A 23198-nucleotide genomic window follows, 5' to 3' on the forward strand; every position below is an offset into this window, starting at 1 on the left:
AGGATGAGTGACATTTACTGCCACAGATTGCCACACAAAGGGTTAAAGAGGGACAGGGGGAGTGAGGGGCGTCGGGGTGAAAGACAAGGGGTCCCTCTTCGCTGACGGTGATGAATGAGTGGATCACAACACATTTCAGAAGAGGCCTTTGCATCCCCAGAGGCAGCTCCTCAAATGTCATCACCGACAGCTCTACATGCTTACTCCACCTGCACCCGCCCTCGGAATATTTCACTTGGTGACCATTTTAATAACCACAGCAAACTGCCAATAACAAATAACGGGCTGGTTAAGGACTGTCGTGTGGAGCCGTTTATCAAATTTGCTGAACTGCATTTGAAGTAAAATTTGGGATATCGTGAACTAGTGAGGCTACACCCTGCCGCCCACGTGATGTGGAGAACACACCAACAGAAAACTTTGTTTGAAAAGTTAAACGAACGTGGCACTAATCCCAAAAAGCCGCAGTACTGTATGCTTCAAACAAAGTGCCTATCGGGTCCTCTAACAGGATCTAAAACCCTCATTCCAGCGTCGGAATCGGGGGATTAGGGACAACATTTGTTACTTCTTGAAACCAACAATCCTACAAGCATGTCCATTTCACGCAGCCGTTGGCCAGGTGGCCGGGTGTGAAAAATCTTGCTGGGATTTTTCATTCATTTTTTATTTTTTTCTGTCACAAAACTAAAATCTTCCTTTTTTTGTGTACAACCAAGTGCGACCTCACAAATGCTTTTGAAAAGTGTCCATCATTATTCTTCCCAGTTTGAACATTCAGAATAAGTATAAATATCTTTGCCTTTAGACATGTTTGGACGACACTCTGGGCAGCCCAGTTTGTTGGAAGCAGGCTGAACCCTCTACAGTGTAGGTGCGGCATCATGCACCATGACATACCATGAGACAAAATCCCCTAAGCTGAACGATGATGTCCTTTACAGCACTGAGACAAGTCGGCCCATTGTCCAAAAGCCGGGATCTCCCATTTTTAATGGTCACAGCCACTTGGACTTACTGCTCTGCTGTTGAGCTGGTAGATATAGTCTGAATAGCTTTTAGATTGTTCTGGGAGAAACTACTGAATGGACAATTTAATGTCAGTGGAGCTGCTGGAAGAAGTGCTGATGGTGCACCGTGATTCTCATTTTATTTAGATTAACTACCCCTTAATACAAAGGCTTCTCATGCCTCGGTGGAGATAAAGCTCATAAAGGTGCAGCATCAAGACTGGAACTTGATCCACATACACATTAAGGAACCATGTTCCTCAGGCTTTAAACACCCGAAAGGTAGGTCCATTATATCTGCAGGCATTTGTTTTAATTGACACGTGAACTGATTGGTTAATAGAGACACGCAACAGTCTTCTGTTCTGAGGGTTTTGCATTAAGACATAATTAGAAAAGGTGGTTAAAATTAGTTTGACAAGCCGGAGCTGTTTGCTGTTACACTGCATCAGTCTCCCTGTGGAAATAAATCACGGGCTTTCTTTCCACCTAGGGGCACAACTGGATCTTACATCTTTGCATATTAAAACAACAAGAACAATAAAGAGGAGCTCCGTGGGGTTAAATCAGTGATAGCCTGCTAACACCGGAGACATAGCACAACTTGAGGTGGGCTGTGTTGCTCTAAATTACATGGCCTAATATATTTCATTAACACACCTCCCTCAGAGGGGTCTCTAATGGAAGACAGCGTGGCATAAAAGCTTGTCTGCGAGGGACACTAATTTGTTCTTAGACGCATTCCGTTCAATTATTACTGGCTGCTGCTCCCTATAAGCTGCTTAGAATGAGGCTGCCCTCTTTGCAGCAGCAAAAAAAAACAAAAAAAAAAACAGCTTTGCTTCGCTGACAAGGCAGGCCACTTAAGTTCTGTGACCTAAGTCACCTCCTTTTAATCCATAGTGATTTTTATCTTTGAAATCAGGTGGCCACTAAAAAATAATCCTCTGAGCGTTCAGAGTGACAGAAAGCATGTTATTGTTAGTGGCAGTTGCACAATGCAGCAACTCAACGTCGTATTCGTAACTGAGCCACGGCGAGGCTGCGTTTGACCTTCCTGTTAGGCTCTTCATAAATATCCTTAGGCCTAAATGCCAAAGCACGGCGGCTATTTGTTCCCCTCCCTGTCCTGGTCATTTGGCTGGGGCAGTAAGATAGTGACTGACTGGCTGGACTTCCTCAGGACCGGTGTATTCTGCAAGTGATTGTCTTGGCCGCCTGCCAGTAAGAAACAGAGCAGTGTTTGCGCCGAGCAGCTAAACTCCAATTATTTAATCCCAGTGTCAACAGAATCATGGCTATAAATTAAGAGCCTCGTAATCAATTGTCACGGATTCCAATTATAATAATCAGGATGTTTGTCCTCAATACTTTATCCATCTGTACTGCTGTCACATCAGCTTCTTTAATCCCATTTGCCAACACAACTGTCATTATTCTGCGTTGCATTATCAAATCATCTTTTTTTTTTGTTGTTGTGTGAAATCCAGGAATCCCCTGACAGATTGCCAGTAGTTAATTCAGCAAGAAAAACAACTCTGGGAATGCTAATGAGTAAATTAAAGTAATACTAAAAATATGTTCCTTTCTGATCATAGAAACAAAGAGGCACTCACGTTCACACGCATCTCCCTTCTGATGAAATCCAGCCTTGCATATACATTTCCCAATGGGCACCAGCCATTCCCCTTCGGCGCTGCAGTGCATCTTGGGAGAGTTGTCGGCCTCCTCCTCGGCGTCGCTCACGCACATGCCCTGGACCTCCACCAGCGAGGAAAACTCTGATCCCGTCACGGTGTCGGGGAATGTGGCCAGGTTCTCGATGATAGACCAACACTTCTTGTAGTAAACTTTGACAGAGACCAGGGCGATGCACGCCCCTACATCCTGGAAGGCCAGGTAGAAGCCCCGCCTGGACAGGGGGCCAATTATGCGCACTTCTGTGTTCAGCTTCATCTTCCTCTCGCCCAGGTCACCCTGAGTGAAGCTTTCGTCTGCAGCGATCGTGTCAATCTTTACGTACTGGTTCTCCCGTAAGTTCCTGCCCACCTCTGAATCCGTTTCCTGGTAATACAAGTTGAACGTCTCCTTGCAAGTGCCCACCACACCAGGCAAACTGTTACAATCCCTCAGGGTGAACTTCAGTTCCACAAAAATTCTCTGAGCATCGCCCTTCTCTACCCAGTTAGTCCGAAGCCAGTTATTCTGATTGGGCTCCATGACTTGGCAAACCTGGTACGTGCGGATAGGCGTGTAGTTCTCATCCAAGCCGCTGATTTCTTCCCACTGTCAAAAGAAAACATACATTTTGATGAATACATCCATCAGGGAACCTCACCATGTTCAATTCGAACATAACAGACGTCTATCCATCATAGCATAAAAGTCTAATGATCAGCAATCAAACCAAACGGGGGGGGGACGATTACTCCGCAATGAAACTGACAAAGGTATATGAAATACAGTCATTTCAGTCGGTGCTCTGTACAATAAACTGCAGTGAATTAAGGGAGATTAGTGGCTGCATTTTTATCGCACAAACACATCTTAAGAGGATGACTGTGCTCAGTTTATCTTCCTCTGCTCACATTATTTATTTAAAAAGTTCCTCGCAGCCTGCTTTTAATCAGACTAGCTGGTTGGAAGCGCTTTGCTTCAGGCCTCTGTGCTCTGAATGTCAAAAGACCGGAGAGTTTAGTGGCAGAAACTTCCACCTGTATTCTTTATCTCGTGCTCGGGAAAGGAATTTTTGGAGCAAAGAAATACGAGGCCGTTATGTATTCATTTCAAACCTTCTTTAAATATTATTATTCCTATCACAGATGTGGGACATCAGAGAAAGCAAGAAATATATATAAATATAGATAAGGAGTACATCTGTGTGCCTGTGGCGCGCAGATCCTGGAAACTTACCCCGTTGGGAGGATAGGAGATCCACTCCAGTTCTGTCTGCTGTGCCTTGGAGTCCAGCAGAATCACTAGTGACAGGAAACCAAGAGGCAGGTGGTTAAATCTCACCGGGGCACCGGGGCTGGGTGTTAGTGACAGGCCACACATCTATATCTATAGCGCATATAAGCATGACCCAATTTCTAGTTGTAGCAGCTAAAGCACAAAAAAAAAAACCCACAAGAATAAACATACACTGCAGCGCTGTCTGCGGAGGGAACTTTTTGGGAAATGAAGCCACCGACAGCGCGCATTAAGAAGAAATAAAGAACAAAGCGTAACACACGTATACGAATGTGGTGGGAACCATTACGCACAGGTTTGCGCGAATTGAATCTTCTTACTGGGCTTTTATTCCGCGCAACAGTTTATTAAAACTCATTTTTGAGGGAGAAGCGTGGAAGTTGTTGTGCGTTAACGCCACAGCAGCTGCTTCCACAGCGCAAACTGGCTGCAGAACACGGGCGAGTGTATTTTCGGCTCAAAGCGGCCATAAAAACTACAGTGAAATTATGTTAACAGGCGGCATGTTTCTGCGGTTTGAATCAGCTAAAGAGATTTTTTTCGAGCGCGGGTGGGGGGGGGGGGGGGATAACACCAGTCTGTTTTATGTTCTGGAAGCGAGAGAGAGCGCAAAGCGGCACCGCGGCGGCGGCGGCTTCAGAAATGAAGTTGTTTTTAATTGTGTGTAATATTATAAGAGAGAGAGGGGGGGGGGGGGGGGGGGGGGGTGCAGGAGTCAGGACGCATCGCCGTAAAAAATAATGTCTTACAGGTGACTGTCTGATACGGAGGTCTGCGGAATCCCCCCCTTACACCGAGAATGTTCACTTCATATCCGCGAACACATTCGCTCCCTTACTATTACTATTATTATTATTATTATCATTATTATTATTATTGTAGGTTAATGTAGTTTTATTGGCGAGAAAATAAGAATCGCGATTTCGGGTTTTACGCATGACGTGACATTGATTTTAAGCTAAAAATCCGACTAATTAAAAGTGTCATTTTTGGAGTTTTTAAATTCTCCTCTTTTCTCTGGTGTTTTTTTATTGTTTTCTTGCCAACTTGAGCGTCCGATGCAGTTGACGACTCCGCGTCAGTCTTGCTGTATTTTCTGCGTCCAGTGAACGGGACTGGCCGGGAGGAAGTAAAACCCCCACGAAACTGCGTCCATGCTCGGACGCGGCACACTCGTTCCCAGGCGGCCGGAGCGATCGATCCGCTGATATTCCCTTTGGTTTGCCGTAATAGATTGGTGAATCTATAACCAACAGGCTACTTATCCCGACGGCTCACTGGGGGGGGGGGGGGGGGGGGGGGAATTCAAGCAGCAGCTCCTGCGTCTGCTCCCGTGTTCCTACGGCTTTTAATCGCGGTGCGTAAAAACCCGGAGAGGTCGCTGACAAACAGCCCGCGAACAGGCAACCACAGCGCTGTCAGCCGCGCGCACACCGGCCTCATCCCGGCGCGGGGAACACGTCCACATTTCTGGGTCGTTACATTTACGTGCGATTAAAATCTGAATGACGAAATTAAAAAGGTAACGCGGACACTGTCTCCTGGATCTGGACACGTCTCTTGTCATTTTCTGACGCATGTCTTCCAAATGCGCCGGGATGGAGGAGAGTCCGAAACTTTAGGGAACTTACCTTCTTTCGCGTTTTGTGCGTCCCCGCTGTCCACGTAACAGCACAGATGGAGGCAAACTGTAATCCACACGCACGGGATGGACCTGGAGAGCATGGTGCAGCCTGCGGATTTCACTCTAGACCGTAACTCGCTTTGCCACTGTCTCGCACGCTTCCCATTGACGACACCAAGCCCGGCTCTGTGTACAACAGTCCGCCAGTGCTCCACTCAAATAGCGTCTGCCGCCGCTGGGAGGAGACTGTGGCTCCGCTCACGTCAGTCACGGGCACAGGCGGAGGCACGGGCCAATCGCAGCCCGGAGGAGGAGACGTCACGGAGGCAAAGAGCCACTGGGCGCGGGGGGGGTGGGAGGGCGGAGCGGGGGGGGGGGGTGTTCGGCGGAGGAAGTGTTGTCACAACTTGAATCACATATTTTTGGTTTTCTCCAGGAAAAGGCCAAGAGATGCTCCAGTACGCGCGCGCGCGCACACACACACACACACACACACACACACACACACACACACACACACACCGCAGCAGAGATGTGTGAAGCAGCTCCACAGACAAACGATCCTTCTCCTGTCATGTCACCTCTGTTAAATAGAAGCTCATCTGTCTATCACTCACTCAGACAGACAGACAAACAGACAGACAGATAGATAGATAGACAGACAGACAGACAGACATATAGATAGATAGATAGATAGATAGATAGATAGATTCAATCTGAAAAAGTTAAACTGGACACTGCAAGAATTACGGAAGTGCTGAAGTATGAGACAGTGCAGACAGAGGACAGTGCAAAGTTATGATCAGACCAGGCATAACAATACTCTACATAATAGAAAATGTCAAAATGCTATTTGAAAAATACTAAAAATAAATTAAAAATACAAAACTTAAATGGAGAGAACGTCCCCTTAAATCTGAACTAAACACATGTACATAAGGGCTAATATAACCAGTAACACTGGGTCGGTATTGTGCGAGCAGAGAGGCAGCCTCATGCCCAGAAGTCCATCTCACCTCCCCATCTCTTTAAGGAGTTGTGTGTCCTCAGGGGCAGGAGACACAAAACTCCATGCTTTAACACTGGAAAGCAAATACATTTTCTATCTACAGCAGGGATTCATATAGTCTTTGATTTATTATTATATTTTTCTGACATACTTTATGTTTCAGAAATCAGGTTCCTTGCAAATTCTGCATTGTGTAAGTGACAGGTTTTCCCTTCAGTGGGAGGAGGAGGTGGAGGGAGGTGTTGGCAGGGGCAAACCTGTGAACCTGAGCCGAGGCAGCACTTCTAGAAACCAACAACATAAACACATCTAAGTGACAACTGACAATCAATACGAAACGGGCTCAGGTTATTTACAAAATAAAAGCTCCGTTTAGATTGTAGAAAGACTGAAGTCTGTACCATAAGACAGAAACAGGAACATGACTTGTTGCAGTTTGTCACATGGTCTCCACACCCTTGTTCATCACTTCCCAGAGATGTCTGCATGATCTGCTTTAGTTTGATGAGCAGCCAATGAGAGTGAAAACTGGAGAAAGCCTTGATTTGAAGTGAGCGTACTCATATCCTTTAGTGAAAGTAAAATAATCACGACATAAATATTAAATAAACAACCCATAACTCAAAATCCTACTTCATGCAATATCAGCAAAATGTTCTCACAGTATTAAACATCAAATAACTTGCTCTGTAGTCAAATGTAGACAGTCACTGACACTGTGTGACTTTATTAGATTGTAAACACTGATGTGTGAGCAGCAGTTTTACTGTGTGCAGCTCATTTTAACTGCTTCATATACACTCAGCTGGTTTACACCCCCTCCAAACTGTCGCCAGGTAAATCTGAGGGGGCACGAGATGATTCATGTGAGAGGAGGGGAGAGAGAAAGAAAAAAAAAGCGCTGCTCCACAAATTAGTTTTTCTTTTCTCTAATCTCTGCTCTGCTGTGAAATATTAAACAATTGCAGTCAACTCCCGCCCCAGCCAGCCACAACCTTCTGCTTTTTGTTCGGTCTTTACTTTATTTTCCACAACATAACACATTGCACTACATTGTCCACACACATCCACATGAACACTACTGAAGCCACTGACTTAACCCACCTCATCTGTGTTGTTCTATTCTTGTTACAATAAAGGTTGTTTATCAGAGATATTTTGAGTCTTTTTCAGTTTTTTGTTACTGTATGTGAGCCGGCTCGTCTTGTTTTGTTAAGTTTTGCTGGTTAATTTGATGTTGTTGTTTTGTTGACAAAGGAATTTTTAATCTTGAATTATATTACTTTATTTTCATTTCTATATTTTTCATTGTAAACTTAAGCCAACACAATGGTACATTTCTGCAGAGTCCGAGCAGGTAATCGTGATCTCCAGATTTCTGAGCCGGAAGTGTTGTCACTGTTACAAACGAACTCTGTCAGGAAGTCCTGATAGGCTATTTGAAAAGCCTTTTTTAATGACTTCACCGTCTGGTAACTTATCTTTACGTCAGTGTTACGCTGTTAACCTGCAGCAAGTGAAGAAAGAAAAAGAAAAAGTATTTCACTATTATTTTAATCTCCAGAGCAGGTGAATGTGAAGAAGGTAGAAGTACAACATGGAGCCTCAGACTGGCTGCATTCATTATTAAAACAAGCAAATGTATAATTATAACTAACTAGTTATGGAGTTTTGTGTAAAAGCCTGTTCATTCAGCTACGGGATTCTGATATAAAACATGATTTCCGACGGAGAGACACTGCATCCTGTTTGTTTTATTAGTGGAAGGTCACCTTAAGTAAGGGAAAGTCCCACGGAGACAGGCCGTTCACACGACTGGACCTGATTCATCGTTGCTCTGCTGCTTGAGAGACTCTGACCATAAAGATGGACCCGCCGGGGGTCTTAACTAACAAACACAGATAAACAGTGGAACAAAAAAACACAATTAAAGAGTGAAGTTAATTCCCTGCTTTCTCAGATGACTTGGCATATCACTTAAAAATGAAAGCATAGAGCAGAGCTCATTAGCCCTTTCTACGTACAGCGTTTGTTGCAGGTCACTAATTAATCTCCATTACCTCAGAAACAGGCGAAGCAGCTGTAATTATGGCCAACAAATATTGATTAATAAAGAGTGTACATAAAACGGACAGAAGCAGACAAGGACTTCACTTCAAGGTTTATTTAACTCTGTTTTTGTGTTTGTTTGTTTATTTGGCCTATTTATGATGCAAATTGTGACTAATCCTTTTTGCCCTTGATACAATGTATAAGTAATGATTGAATTAATCTGGATTAATGCTACCTTTATCACAAAGCGTCTGCATGACACTACCGCTATACACCCATATTCAGTAAAACCGTGTGTGTTTACTGAAACTGCACACACACACACACACACACACACACACACACACACACACACACACACACACACACACACACACACACACACACACACACACACACACACACACACTGAACTCCTTTTTCAAGCTTTAAATCAACAGTATTTTAATATATCAGATTTCTTTGCTTCATGGCAACATGCATGTGCTTCAGATATTCAGCTACAGATTTTTTTTTTTATATGTTTAATCCCATCGTCTTTGCATTTCTTCTTTCCAAAAACAGTTGTATGCAAAAGTTTTGGCAGCACTCACTGCTGGGCAGATTTGCATATTTTTCCTTGAGATGAGAAGAAGTAAATACCTCCGCTGCAGCGAAGGGACATAGACATGATAATCCACTGTGACTTTATATTTTGTAAAGTTAGAAAAAAACCAACTAATGAAGTTAGAACTTGTTGACCAGCCTCTTTGGAAGTTATTACTGCTTGAAAACACATTAGCCAGCTCAGAGTCTTTCTCTTCCCTCCGTTCAATGATCACTTCAAGTGCTGAGATGTTTTCCGGCAAAAAGTTTGGACACCCTTCTACTCGTGAAACACTCCTGAGGCCTTCCTTGATTCATTAAGACTTGGGAGGCAGGTCAAGAATTGAAATTAGGAACTGTCAGCGGATGACAATTTCAAAGTTTGATAAATTCTCAGACTTGTGAAACCCCTCAACAGCCACAGGCTCCTGTAAGAAACAGACTGTGGGTGTGGAAAGGAAGCTAACCAATGCCTACAAATCAGGGGCAGCAATACAAACACATCAGTGTTTCCAGCTTTCAAAATTCAACATGTAAACAAACAAAAGGGCAACTAAAGGAAACGGGAAGTCAAGACAATACCTGGAAGATCAAGAAAAAACTGGACAGACAGGCAAAGCAAAGGGCTGCTGAGAGGTTTCGCTGATACAGGAGCCGGGTGCACCTTTCCTTTGTGCAGCAGCGATGCATAAACTGCACGGAACAGACGGGAGGAAACTTTACCTGCCACCTCATCATAAAATTCTTAAGAAGTCTGCAAAGAAACATCTGAATGAGATTAAATGTTTTGCAAACAAGTTCCGTGGACAGATGAAGTTAAAATTGAGCTTTCTGACCAAAAATCACCAAAGGTGTGTGTGTGTGGAGGAAAAAAAAAACAGCAGCAGCAGCGTTTGATGACAAGAACAGTGTGCTGACTGTTCAGTGTGGGGGTGGAAATATTCTGCTTTGGGGTCTTGTCCCAGCCAGTGCCACAGGAAAATGTGTACAGAAGGGATGAATTGATCCAAGGCAGAACCTCAAAGTTCAGCATGAACCCACTTCACACTAAACACAGGGGAAGCTTTTGGATCCCCACGTTTTTATAACTTTGACATTTTATTCACAGAGGCCCTCATTACATTTGTTGCAGTAATAAATTCCAACACTTGAATTGAAGAGCAACCTTTGATTCATGAAATCGATGTCAGAATCACAAAAACATGATTGAGAAAGGTCTGTTGGAAAGTTGAAAAATCACTGAAGGACTCTACAAGACATTTTTCTCTATAGCCTGTGATTAAACAACGGACATTACATACAGAACATCTCGACATTTCTGAGTGAGGGGTCACTGCTGAGTTTGATTTCAAGGGAGGAAATACTGTCTTTAGCCATTTTCAGACATGAACTCCAGAGGATGGCCGCACAATTGGGTGCAGACTTTCTCTGGAGCTTGCCTTGGCTTCACACAGATATTTCCAGAGCCTTCAGCTGAGGGGTCGTGCAGCAGGTATGTAACGTATTAATTGTAATAATGTAATAATTTATGATTTTGTTTACAGCATATCTTCGCTGGAGTCTTCATCGCATATGGCACCACTTTTTCATCCTGAGATATTTGTATTCTTTTGGGGTCTTTCCATTTTTGAGTCTGTTACATGTCAGAAACACATCAACAGAGCCACTTGCTAATGATGAATCCTGCGGAGGCCAAAGAAACAACAGAGAAAGTCTGGAGGCGTTCACTCAGAAATTTGCGTTCTCACATTCAGCCCCTCTAGAGAATATCAGGAGATCCGTGGTTCATCCGTAGTTCAGTGCATGTCTGGAAGCAACTATTGTAAGCCACCCATGACTTTACCAGAGCTGAGGATTTTAGTTAACGAAAGTAGTTTTTCCCAAAACCAGCTTTGAGCTTTATCATTATCATCATCATCATTATCACTACCATCTGACATCAGATGCCTCACTTCAGAGAAGCGGTTCCAGCCGACGCATTAGAGAGGTTAGTGTGTTAGGTTAGTGTGTTCAATATGGCCCTTGGAAAATGTTGTAAAAATTGAAATGGCTCTTGATAGGACAGAGGTTGCACATCCCTGCTGTAATGTACTGTACACGTTGTCCACCAGTGGAAGTGCTTTTTGGCTCTAATCGAAAAGACCATTCTTGGTCAGATTAGATCCTGTCTTTTTTTATTATTAATCTGCTGCACACTGTGTTCATATTATCAGTCGTCCCGTAACAAATCTCCAGAGCTATGTGATACACATCGGATCGCGAGGCTGCTCACTCTGTTTTCAGTGATACAGAAAAAACAAGATGAAGTCCAGCACTCTGTCTTTCAGAAGCTCTTACTTCTTACTGCTTGACAAATGTGAGACGTCTCACTGAAACAGAAGCTGTTTCTTTCTCATCACTGTAGCGGACCTACACAAGCTCACTGCTGCCACGTCCTCCTCTGATTAAAGCATCTCTGTTATCTTTGTATGGAGGTGACATTAAGCATTAGAAGTGCTATGATCCGCGCTGACAGTAATGAAGCTGCTATTGTCTTGCCTTGTTGTTCCCAAGCTGATTGGCCACCAGAGGAAAGTGTCAGTGTGCCACATGTCAGAGGGTCACTCGGAGGCGGCTGGAGCTGTGGAACTCTGCATGTCCGCGTGAACCGGCTGTCTGTCAGTGGAGATAGTTTAGGTTCAGTGGGCGATCTGCCATAAATGGCAACAGCAACAAGGGAGAGGACGACACGGCTGTCGCAACAAGCCGCTCGGAGCCACACTGCAGACTGCAGACTGACACTATCCAGTTCATTTGTAGGAAACGCCTGATATCACTGACATGGACACAACTTCAATTATAACCACCACAGGACCAGTTCACATCTATGACATGTTTTAGTTTTTCTTTTGGGATATCAATTTTCTATCCTAATTGATTTACAATCAATTTTCAATAATGACACCAATGGTATTACAGTACTTAGTCACATACAGCTTTTAACCTATGGTTCTTTATTCTGTGTTTGATTGACCAGTGAACAACTCAAACACAGACCCTAACCCTATCAAACACTGTTAAACAGTGTTTTAATTCAGTTCAACTTTATTTTTATTATGTAACCTACAGTGAAATACAGTATTGTCCTTTAAAGCATCCCGCTAAAATATAGAAAAAGAATACAGAAGAAAATGTATATTACAATAAAAACAAGATAAAGGTATTTAAGGATATTGCTATAAGTATAAAAATAATCACAGGACACAAACGACAGATAAACAGCTTCAATAAACAGTATAACAATAACACTATATCAATCTATCGGCTTATATTTGTATTTCAGTCCAAAAACTATTTGAACACTAAGAAATAACTTGGTATTTTGTTTCAAAAGTTTTTGTTGTTTTAGCATTTCTTGTAAAACTTTATCTCATAACAGGGACGTCCAACTGCTTCCACAACCCTCTCATCCCCACAAGATTCTTGTACAGAAGCAGGTCTACTGAATTCATTAACTGTAACATTATTTTATTGGCCTAAAATGAGTCAAAGTTAAACCCATTGGGTATGTTCAAAATGATTCCAGTAGAAAATAAATACTGTACTCAATCTGTAAAATAAGTAGTTTTACTATAGAATGTAAACTACCCCCAGGGTACAGAGGATAAATACAGAAGACATGATGAGGTTTGTTGATATGTTTTCCCAAATGTATTTCAGAAAACAAGAAAATAAGGAATACAATTCATAAAATGCATGATGTGCTTTTCCCAAATATTAAAACTATCTTTAATCTGCACTGATTTTGCTTAGTGGCAGAATTTAATTTACAATTCTCACTATAGGTTCCTGAACTCAGTTTGCTATTTACCAATCATTGGCTATTGTAGTGATCCCTTACACCGTACCAGTCACCCCCAGTTTGAATTGTGCAGCGAGCTTCCAACCCACAATGAAAAATAAAAAAAGTCATCCATGCCTGGTGTCAGTGGGAAGTTTCAGTGCTCCATGATGGTCGAAATGTCTGAAGGCCTTTTCCTTCTCAAAAGAATTGCACTAGGTGTAGAAGTGAGCACATACACACGCGCTTATGAATTGTATTCCTTTCCAGAGAAATCTGTTAAACATTCATCCAGTGTCCTCATCAGCAGGCAGCACTTAACTCCTCTGTCAGTGTCTCCTCCCCCAGGCTCAAATTACATGTCTTAGACAGAGTCTCACAGACTGCTGCAAAGTGTAAAGAAGTTAGAAATACTTATGTACACAGTTGTATCTTGTTCCCATGAACCTCTCAGGCTGTGTCGGGAGGTAGCGAACAAGGCGACCACAGCCGGTGGGGCTGTGTGTGTGTGTGTGTGTGTGTTCTTGTGCAGATATCTTTGTGAGGACCATGTTGAGCCCACAGGCTACAGAGTGAGGACATTTTGGGAAAGTGAGGACATTTTGGGAAAGTGAGGACATTTTGGCCGGTCCTCACTTTCTGACCCTCTTTTAATGGGCTGTGTCAGGGTTAAGACTTGTTTTTTAGGGTTAGGTTTAAAATTATGTTTACTTTAGGGCTAGGTTCAGGCATTTAGTTTTGATGGTTAAGGTAAGGGGCTAGGGAAGGCAGTGTCCTCACTAAGATAGATGTACAAGTGTGTGTGTGTGTGTGCGTGTGTGTGTGTGTGTGTGTGTGTGTGTGTGTGTGTGTGTGTATGTGTAGGCTGTTCTTGGCAACCACCAGGCAGGGTGGGGGCAGTCTGAAGCCTGCCTGTCAGGCCCTGGAGGAAAACACCACCCAGAGCTTTAATAGCGGCCATGAGAGGCAGCGCAGAGGCCCTGTCAGATGGCGGTTTGGTTGTGCAAGCAGGCAATTTGCTTCTTTTTATAGATCAGTAATATGGAATGGCGATCCCAGAGGAAATCTCAAGTGTTGAAAATTCAACTTGTATTGTTGTGGGGCAGCTCAAAGCCATTTGCACCTGACACCGTTTTGTTGATATAATCACATTCCTGCCGGAGTCGGACTGCGACTCTGGTGAAGTTTTTAAAATGCAAAGCACTGAGGAAGGGGTAATCATTCCACACAAAATTTCCCCTGTGTTTAAACTCATGTGCCTTGGGTCACAATTATGAAAATTGGTTCATCAGGAGACAAGGAAGTACACCAGAAATCCACGTTTCTTTGTCATCCAATTAGGAGATTCAAAGAGAGAAATATGCAGTTGTATTTATTAAGCACGTTTCTGTCTGGCATGTTGCTCTAGTTTTTAGTTAATGTGGGTACAGCAGAAGTTCGGTGTCTTGCTTCTTAGTTAATGGGTCACACAATGTGTGATTTTGAAACTTCAGTGAACACAGCTTTATAACTAACTAATTTTTGATGCAACACAAAGAAAATTATTTTGCTGTAATTACAAAAAGAACAGCAGCCAGAATGGATAATGAGACACAAACAGGACTAATGGAGCCTCGAATGACTCAACATTATCACTATTCATAAATGACAACTGTAGTAATTCATATGTTCATCTAAAAAGAGACAATTTATTCCAAGACAACCCTTTGAATTCTAGTTTGATATATCCATGCAGGTGGAAATGTATTAACTCATCGACCTTGCTCACACAAATACACAAATGTCTGATTCCAAGTTATTCCATCACCGTGGCTGTTTATTCTGTTAAAACTAATACAATGTCTGAGACAGAAAAATCACTTTCAGTCAGTATATTATCACGATGCTGCGGCGTCCTGCTCTGATGGCTGCTTCATTTCATTTGTTCCTTTCCTTTGCAATACAACTGAGGAATTGTAGAAATCAGAGTTGACAAATGAAGACATCCAGGCGTCCGCACTTAAGGGAGAAATGTGGTAAGTTTCACTTAACCTCATTCATGCACAGCGACGGTACTGGCTCTTCCACGGTCATTGTGTTGTTTGTTTATGTAGGGGTGATTAAAATGGCTTCCTTTTAGCTTTCCCAGAATCCCACAGTAGAGACGTCTCAAAACAACTCCCAGTAACATGACACACGAGCAGCGCCAGAAGCCCGGAACTGCAAATTTGACAGTGGTAATCAAAGGTACGGATATTATTTTGTGTAATTATTTATGCCTGCAGAGATTGTACGCATATCATGAGATAGGTTTTAATGCATAATATGTGGCATTGTATCGCATTCGTTTTCTACACTATGTTGATGCTAGTATGGAAGTCCAAAAGGGGTAAATTGTTATAAATAAAATTTAAAAAATCATATTAAAAAGATCAATTAGTAAGATTAAAATTGTATTCCTGGTCTAGTGAGTCAATTTTATTTCATAATAGAATGCCATTAGCACAGCTCACAAGATTTGGATTTATTGCAGGTTTTTATTTCCCAAGTCACTTTTAGATATGTGTCTTCCCCTAATCCCACCCCCTTTCTCTCAGCCAATCACATGCGCCCAGTAACTCTTCAGCCTAACAAATGATACACTTGTTAGATACAGAAACACTGAAGACAAAATGAGAATTGTTATTTGTAGCTATGACGCACAAACACAATGAACAAACTAAATCTTCTTGTTTTTACGATTAAAACATGCAACAGATGCTACAGCTTCAGCCTACTAACAAACTTGCGAACCCTATTGAGTAAAGACAAACTAATAGCAGTGGCAAGTCGGTTAATTCAGAAATACGACTGAATCATATTATATTCAGTTCATTGAATCAGCTCAATGAAGAGTTGAACTAGCCAACAGGGGCTAGTGAGGAGGCCGAGATGGTGGGAAGTGGTGACAACTGAAATATTAAGATATTAATATTAAATAAATGTTAAATAAATGTGTTCAAGTGTACAAGGACTTAATGTAAAGTAGATTTATTTCCTTACTTTAATTGTACTGTTTGAATGGTGGATTGTTTTTTCTGTCCGTAGGGATGTTAGCTGTAAGCTAGCTAGCATGTGTGTGCATATGATTGTATTCAGTCCAGACGTTGGCAAATATCAGGAATTATTATAATTGGAGAATAATTTCCCGGGTTATACCTGAGCTACATTCACAAAGTGAATACATTAAATACAGTTTACATTCCACTCAAGCTTTCAGATCCAACACTAAAAGAGCCTTAGTGTTTGGTTTGAAAAATACCACTGAGAAATAAAAAGACATTCAGGGTCCTTTGAAAATAATCAACAGTTACATGAAAGCAAATTCCAGTTCAACTTTGCTCACATTGAAATAAGTACAATATTTTAGAGTTAATAATATACTTCTTGTTCAAATCTGACTGGATAATTCATCCCTGTGGTTGCTCATGCTGTCCTATTGAATTTTGAGTTCCTCAACACTGGAGATGTCAAGGCACAAGTGCAAACCCAGTTCAGTGATGGGCTTGTTCAGCTGCTCCTTCAGCAGTAAATCTCTTTTTATGAAGTGAAATCGGATTAACAAGGCTCACAGGGCTCCCATTGGCCTGTTCAGGTACTGGACACATTACACTGTTAGCTGTACCATATATCACCCAAATCCAAATGTAGCAACAGTGTTGTGTTACGTACGTGTCTCAACCTGAGTTAACGTCGTCAGTGAGAGCTCAGCGCTCAGGCTGCAGGGTGAAGGACTCACTGCGGGTGTCTGTTGCAAGAAAGAGAAGAAGGTGGCCCCTTTGAATGTGAAGGATGCAGAGCGGTAAGGTGTTTTATTCCAGCTGCCCGTGTCGCAATGCTGACAGCATCCAGTTTAGGCGATGTTTGGCTTGTGTCCCCCCCCGGGCAGCCTGACCAGCGGCTGTCGTCCTCCCAGACACAGCCTTCAGCCACACTGCTTGTCTGGCTCTCCCAGCCCCTGAGAAATAGATGTCTCTCTCTCTCTTTTTAATTTATTTTTAACAGTTGCTCTTTAATCATGGGCCTGCACAATGGGCTGCCTGTTTTAACATGCAGCTGAAGCTGTTCTGAGCATGGGAAAATGTAATTCCGTGTCCAGCTCTGCTATCCAGAGTCTTTGCATTTTGCCATTGGAGAGAAATTGAATGTTAGTGTTTTTCTCAGTTTTGTAACAACAAACAGAAAAAGGCCATTCTGTGTGAAATATTTGCATACTCAACAGCATGCCGATAGATTCATGCCCCTGCAAATACCAGGAACGTACTGTAAAGTTCATGCCCTGTGTTCTTTCTACGAAGACATTCAAATATATAGCTGAGAGGCACACATCAATTTGAATATTAACCTTGAACTCAGAGATGTTTTCCTCTGCACATCTTCTGGACCTTCTGCTGAGCAGGGCTCACTACATATGAGCATCAAGCAAGCAGTGGTTGCAGTGTTGCTGAGATTTAGATAAAAACATAAAACATGTATAATCACTTGTGCATGTTATTACTGTCTTTTGAAATGTATTTCAATTACCAGAACCTCTGTAGGGCTGTAATGAGTGAAACCTAAATCATGATTTGGATTTAGACTGAAGCCGTTTTCAGACACCGACACCGCAGCAGGAGATTCTCCGCTCAGGCATAGTTGATGGCTCGAGCTTGAAGGAGACAGGACATAACATCGCCATGCATCACTAAAACCTATCTCTCCAAGTTGACATCTTTGTCTGTGACTTTTATGTGTATGTCACCCCTTTTTCATCCAAAGATATTTGTTTAGCTTTTAGTTTTGTGTTCATCATTGTGCCCACTCACCCGTGGTGAATCCTCTGGATCTTTTCGTTGGGCTCTGACAGGAGCAACTCCAGAGACTGTCCGCAGCTACTGACTCGCACATTTGCGTTCTCACAGATGACAGTCAGTAAGGTAACGGTTTGCTGTCACGCCAACGAGACAGTCAAGCTTTTTCTAAGAGTTCCAGGAGATGTACCCCTTCCTTATTAACGTACTTGGCAAATAAAACGTTGTGTTCATGACATCCAAGGTGTTGAAAGGTGCAGTACTGTATGACTATACTATCCCTTTATCACATATCCACAGGTACTTATGTACAAATGTACTTTAATGTTGCTTGAAGTAGAAAAGTGTAAGAAATACACTGGAAGTGAATAGACATGAATGTTTTCTGTGTCAAATCACTGAACTCACTATGCACTTAGGGACATTAACAGACTGTGATACACAGACAAATGTTGCAAAATTTGCATTTGAAGTTGATACAAAGATTCAATCTGGAAGATGAACCCTGCGGCACTCTGTGTCTTTATTGCTGCACAACAGGATTTCATGATCGTCGCTGTGTTACGTAGCCGTACCCGCGACAGTCTCTGCTCGCACATTACACGACACTGCTACCTTACAATTAAGCCCTCAAGAAATGTCTCCATGCTCGGACAATTCAGGGGAAATGTGTGAAGTCCTCAGCAGGTTTCAGTAAGACTCACTGCTCTCCAGCAACGAGACTGCAGCCCTGGGACAAACCCGCTATCATTATAACATCAATCGCCACTCGCCTCTCTTAAACTCCTTTCTCATCACCACTCATTTCAACTGCAGTACATCAGCAGTGACGGAGACGGAGTATTGGAGCAAGTAGTCATCCTTTAACACCAGCTCCAGCCTGTGTGTATATATTAATGAGACGCCACTGGCTAACTCCAAACTTTTTAGCTCATCTCTGTCATTAAACTACCCCACATGCACTTTTGACTCCGAATTCAGTCCTTGTTTTTGCCCTTTAGGGAAACAATGGGGTTATGTAAGATTTATAGGGATCGGCCCACATCTAGCAGCGACCCCTCCGCTCCTTTTCATCTTCTGATTGGGATCCTTATTGGTCGGAGGAGGGCGCAGGGAGAAATGCTTAGTGGCTTTGAAGCAGTAAAATGGACAGCAATCACACAAAGCTCTGGAAAGTAACTCACTTTCTAAATTCCCTGCCTCTTCTACTTGATCATGTTGAGCTTCTGTTTCTCTCCGTCAACTTTTGATGGAAAAAGTTACACCATTAAAACACTAGTTGTCGAGATTGAGCTCCTCAAACAATATAACTGAAACTGAGTGGCTCATGTTGGAGTTGGGGTGAATAAATGTTGAACAGCTGAAATCACTATAACACATCAACAAGAGAAGGCATTGGAGGAATGACGCGTACGACCAATAGCAAAATGAAGGGCAGTTTTCTGTGCTTGTCTGTCACTGGGAGACATGGATGGCGATTCAACCAACTGGACCAATTACAGTTGGTATGAGTTGATGCGTCGTGTAATTACTTTTATAGGGAGGAGCTTGTGACGGCTATACCTTTTAATACGGTGTTCATTTTATGCAGAAGTGTGAACTGGGATTAGCATTTAGCACATCAACATTAGCGTTCCAGGTTAACGGGATCATTTTGCAGTGGTCAATTTTGTAAAAGGGGAAGGTAATGAATATTTCCAACTATATGTTAATGGAGTTTTGTTTTTTTCCTTTTTATGTTAACTCAACCCACTACTGCTGACTGGTATTTCTGTGTAACATGTATCGTATCTTTGCTGTTATGAGGTGCAATTTTCTTTACTTTACTTTTATATCCATTTCTACTACTTGTATTTGGCATTGTAGCAACACTTGTGGACAGTCTATGATAATATTTCACCTTGTTAAATGAAATAAAATTTGATTGATTGATTGATTGATTGATTGATTGATTGATTTTCATAATGTGATACAGATGCACTTCTCTACATATAGTTTTGCTTGATCATACGTCATAACGTAGCAACTACAAATTCTGTTTCATCAAATCGTTTATCTGCATATATTTCAGAGGGAGATATTCACCTTCAGCCCACTAAACATTTATCTGACAGTTAAAATTACTGGTTACTCTGCAGACTAAGGTTTTGCAAAAGAAACATATTCAGCTTTTAAAATCAGACTGTTGATTACACAACACATGAAATAATTACATTTGGAAGATTGAATTGCGGTTTACACTTGAATTAAGGCCTTATGTTATTCCATTTACTATTATTTACTTTGTCTTTTCTTCCACACCACAATTTTTACAACATTAAAATGCTTATATATCTTATCCAGTATCATTTTACAGCATCCAGTATCGTTTCTTGTTTCCCTTGGAAATTAGATCTCAATCTCATTGTCACTTACCGATACAGTGACTATGCTGCATGAATTCCTTTTTGCCAGGTATGTGTGATGTACCCTCAAGCCTCTTTCACAATTATAGCTGGGATTGACCACGCTGACCTTTGGGATTTAGAGAACGCTCCAGTGAAAACAAACACAAAGTACTAACAGTGCATCATTTTGATTAAAATGCAGAGGATACAGCTGTAGCGTTGAGCCCTCGACTATGTTTACGTTGGCATTAATATGCCGGTGGCATACTTTGACTCAGAGAGAGGTCAGTGTTGCGTGCCCACTTCCCAGAGCGACTGAATTAGTGTGTGGAAATATGCTAACTTGTGTGACTTTGGGTTCGCTGGTGCTGACAGAAGCACAGATGCAACACTTTGTTTGTTGTTTTGTGATGTAGATAAAGGGGGGTGGGGGGGGGGGGCTGGGTGCTGTGTGCAGGGGCTGGGGGGTGGGGGCAAAGAAACGATGGAGGGAAAATGTTCACACAGTCACAAATAAGAGTGTATTTCAGCTGATGTTTTTCTGCATGGTTATAAAAATAAAAAATGTATGAGATGTTGAAACAGAAAAACCTGCATAAAGACAATGGAAACATTTACGTTATGTCCTTGGACGACCCCTTCACAGACTGTAGACAATATTTATAGATATCCAACAAAGAACAACAGGTCCTGATTTTTTAATTTCTCTTTTAGTTTACTTCTTTCTCCGATGTCATTCAATGATTATTCCCAGTTTGTCGTGCTCTAATCTCAAATAACAGCTTTGCATCTTCACTTTGTTGGCAAACAACTGAAAGAGTGAACCAGTGTGTGGGTGAAAGACAGAAACCTCTCTGGCCCTTTGACCATTGACCACCAACATACAGTACATTTCAACTACAAGGGAGCAAAAAGGACAAAGGTTTAGAGAATCAAGCAAAACTGATGGATTTACAATACATGAAGCCAACACACAGCTAACTGGTAAAAGCAGTGTATGAGAAAGAATGATTTAATACAGTAAGTAAAAATAGTTTGGAAATAACAATTAATAAAGAAACAGATAGAATTGTGAGACATTCATTTTTAAATCCTAAATTAATAAATGTAGGAAGTTTAAATAAAGGACCTTTATTAATAATAATGCTAACGTTGTACGGTAGAACTGTAAAAACCATTGAGGCCTTGTCTTTATTATATTTGATAGAAGGCAGAAGTAAATGTGCCCATTTGCTAAGCCAAAAGAGAGTGTTCATCTTCCAGGGTCTGCAGCTGGGTCACCCACCACACTCCCAGGAAAGAACGGACCAACATGTTATTACTTTCCCCAAAGTAAATCCATTAGGATTTACACCTTCCAATCCATTACAGCTCACTGACACCAAACATATCCAGTGTGAAGTAATGTGAAGCGCACAACCTCAGCCGTTGAATAAATAAATCCTGTCACTATGCCAATAAGCCTTTCCAAGAGGAACCAGTGGTGGGTTTACTGTTATAAGATGGTGATAAGGAAGGGAGCAGATTTACACAGTCCACTGTGTTTAACCCAGCTTGGATGTAAAGCTACTTAATTTAAAAAAAGGGAGAAAACAATGAGAAAAAAAGGAAGAGAATTAAACTAGCATAAACCCGTCCTGAGGACAGCAGAGGCAAAACTCTGCGAAGCAAAACTCAACCCTTAAATGGAACATAGCACCTGATCCTTCCTGTGCAGTAAATGCTCATGACTATGGGCCTTTTAGACCATTTCCACACTATTGTGAGTAAAGCTGAAAGCCTATCTTTTCACTTCATCCACACTAAAGCAATGTCTGCTAGCTACACTGGAGCTTTGTGACATTATTCTTTAGAATTGATGAATTCTGTCAACTGTTACGAAGATCCACAAATCACCAAACCGAAGCTGAGTTCAGAGAGACTGTGTAAAAAGATGCAGCCTCCTCATTAATACCATGAGGTCACAGTGTTGATAACGTGGTGTTGCCAGTATAATATAAGCTCTGTGGAAACAGCATCTGGCAACAGCTGGATGAAGTTGAGCTTAGTTCAACTTTTGCTGTAGATTGTGTTGTAGCAGAGTAGGCTGTTAGGGCCATATGAAAAAAAATATCTAAGATTTCGAGTAATCCAATGAGAATAAGACGAATATGAGATTTAAGTAGTACTTAAGAATAAAGTTGTAATATTCTGAGAATAAAGTCACAATAGCATGAAAATGGAGTTGTAATTTAGTGAAAAGTCATATTATGAGGATTAAGTCATTATTTAAGTAGAAAAAAGTTGTAATTTCATGAGAAAAAGGAAATAATAATATCAAAATAAACTTCTAATTTAACAAGAAAACATCATAAAAATGAGGTCAGTTTATTGATTAAAAAGTCATATTATGATATAATGTTGAAACTTAATAATGTCATATTACTTCAATGAAGTTGTAATTTAAAAAGAAACTAATTTCATAATATATATATATTTTTTTAATGTATTTTTGGGGCTTTTATCACCTTTAATGGATAGGACAGAGTAATGTGAAGGGGGGATAGAGAGAGAGAGAGTGAGGGGGAGGACATGCATACATGGCCGCGGGTCGGAATCCAACCCAACCCAAGGTTAAGGCCTTGCCTCGTGGGGGCGGCAGCTCTACCAGGTGAGCTACACGCCGCTCCTAATTTCATAATATTAGGAGGATAAAGTCGTACTACTTGTCATATTGCTGAAATAAAATCATATTTTGACTCAGGATCTAAAACCTTGATTACCAATGTGAAACTACGAAACCCTGTTGAATACCACACAGACAAAGCCAAAATTACACAGACGACCACTATAAACATTTCCTCCAAGTCTGTGTGGTTCTTTCTTCAGAATAGACAGTTTCTTAGTCCTGATACTTAAGATGATGTGGAGCTGATGAGTTATAATATTAT

At 41.7% G+C, this 23198-nt stretch overlaps 1 protein-coding gene across 9 annotated transcripts in view; it reads right to left on the bottom strand.

Annotated features, from left to right (window-relative positions):
- epha7 (eph receptor A7) overlaps positions 1-5844 on the bottom strand; it is an 86784-nt gene extending 80940 nt beyond the window's left edge. For 4 of the 9 annotated variants that reach the window (XM_034579770.1, XM_034579769.1, XM_034579768.1 and 1 more), the window contains exons 1-3: positions 5615-5840; positions 3924-3988; positions 2627-3296 (exon numbers count right to left, since the gene is read on the bottom strand). In XM_034579770.1, the coding sequence (XP_034435661.1) occupies positions 2627-3296; positions 3924-3988; positions 5615-5708 (829 nt within the window). In that variant the 5' untranslated portion in view covers positions 5709-5840. Of the gene's footprint in view, positions 1-2626; positions 3297-3923; positions 3989-5614 lie in introns of all 9 variants that reach the window. The other 5 variants (XM_034579773.1, XM_034579772.1, XM_034579771.1 and 2 more) reach the window with 3 other exon arrangements.
- Between the last annotated feature and the right edge of the window lie 17354 nt (positions 5845-23198).

The sequence above is a fragment of the Hippoglossus hippoglossus genome, chromosome 24 (assembly GCF_009819705.1).
Source record: "Hippoglossus hippoglossus isolate fHipHip1 chromosome 24, fHipHip1.pri, whole genome shotgun sequence".
NCBI lineage: Eukaryota > Metazoa > Chordata > Actinopteri > Pleuronectiformes > Pleuronectidae > Hippoglossus > Hippoglossus hippoglossus.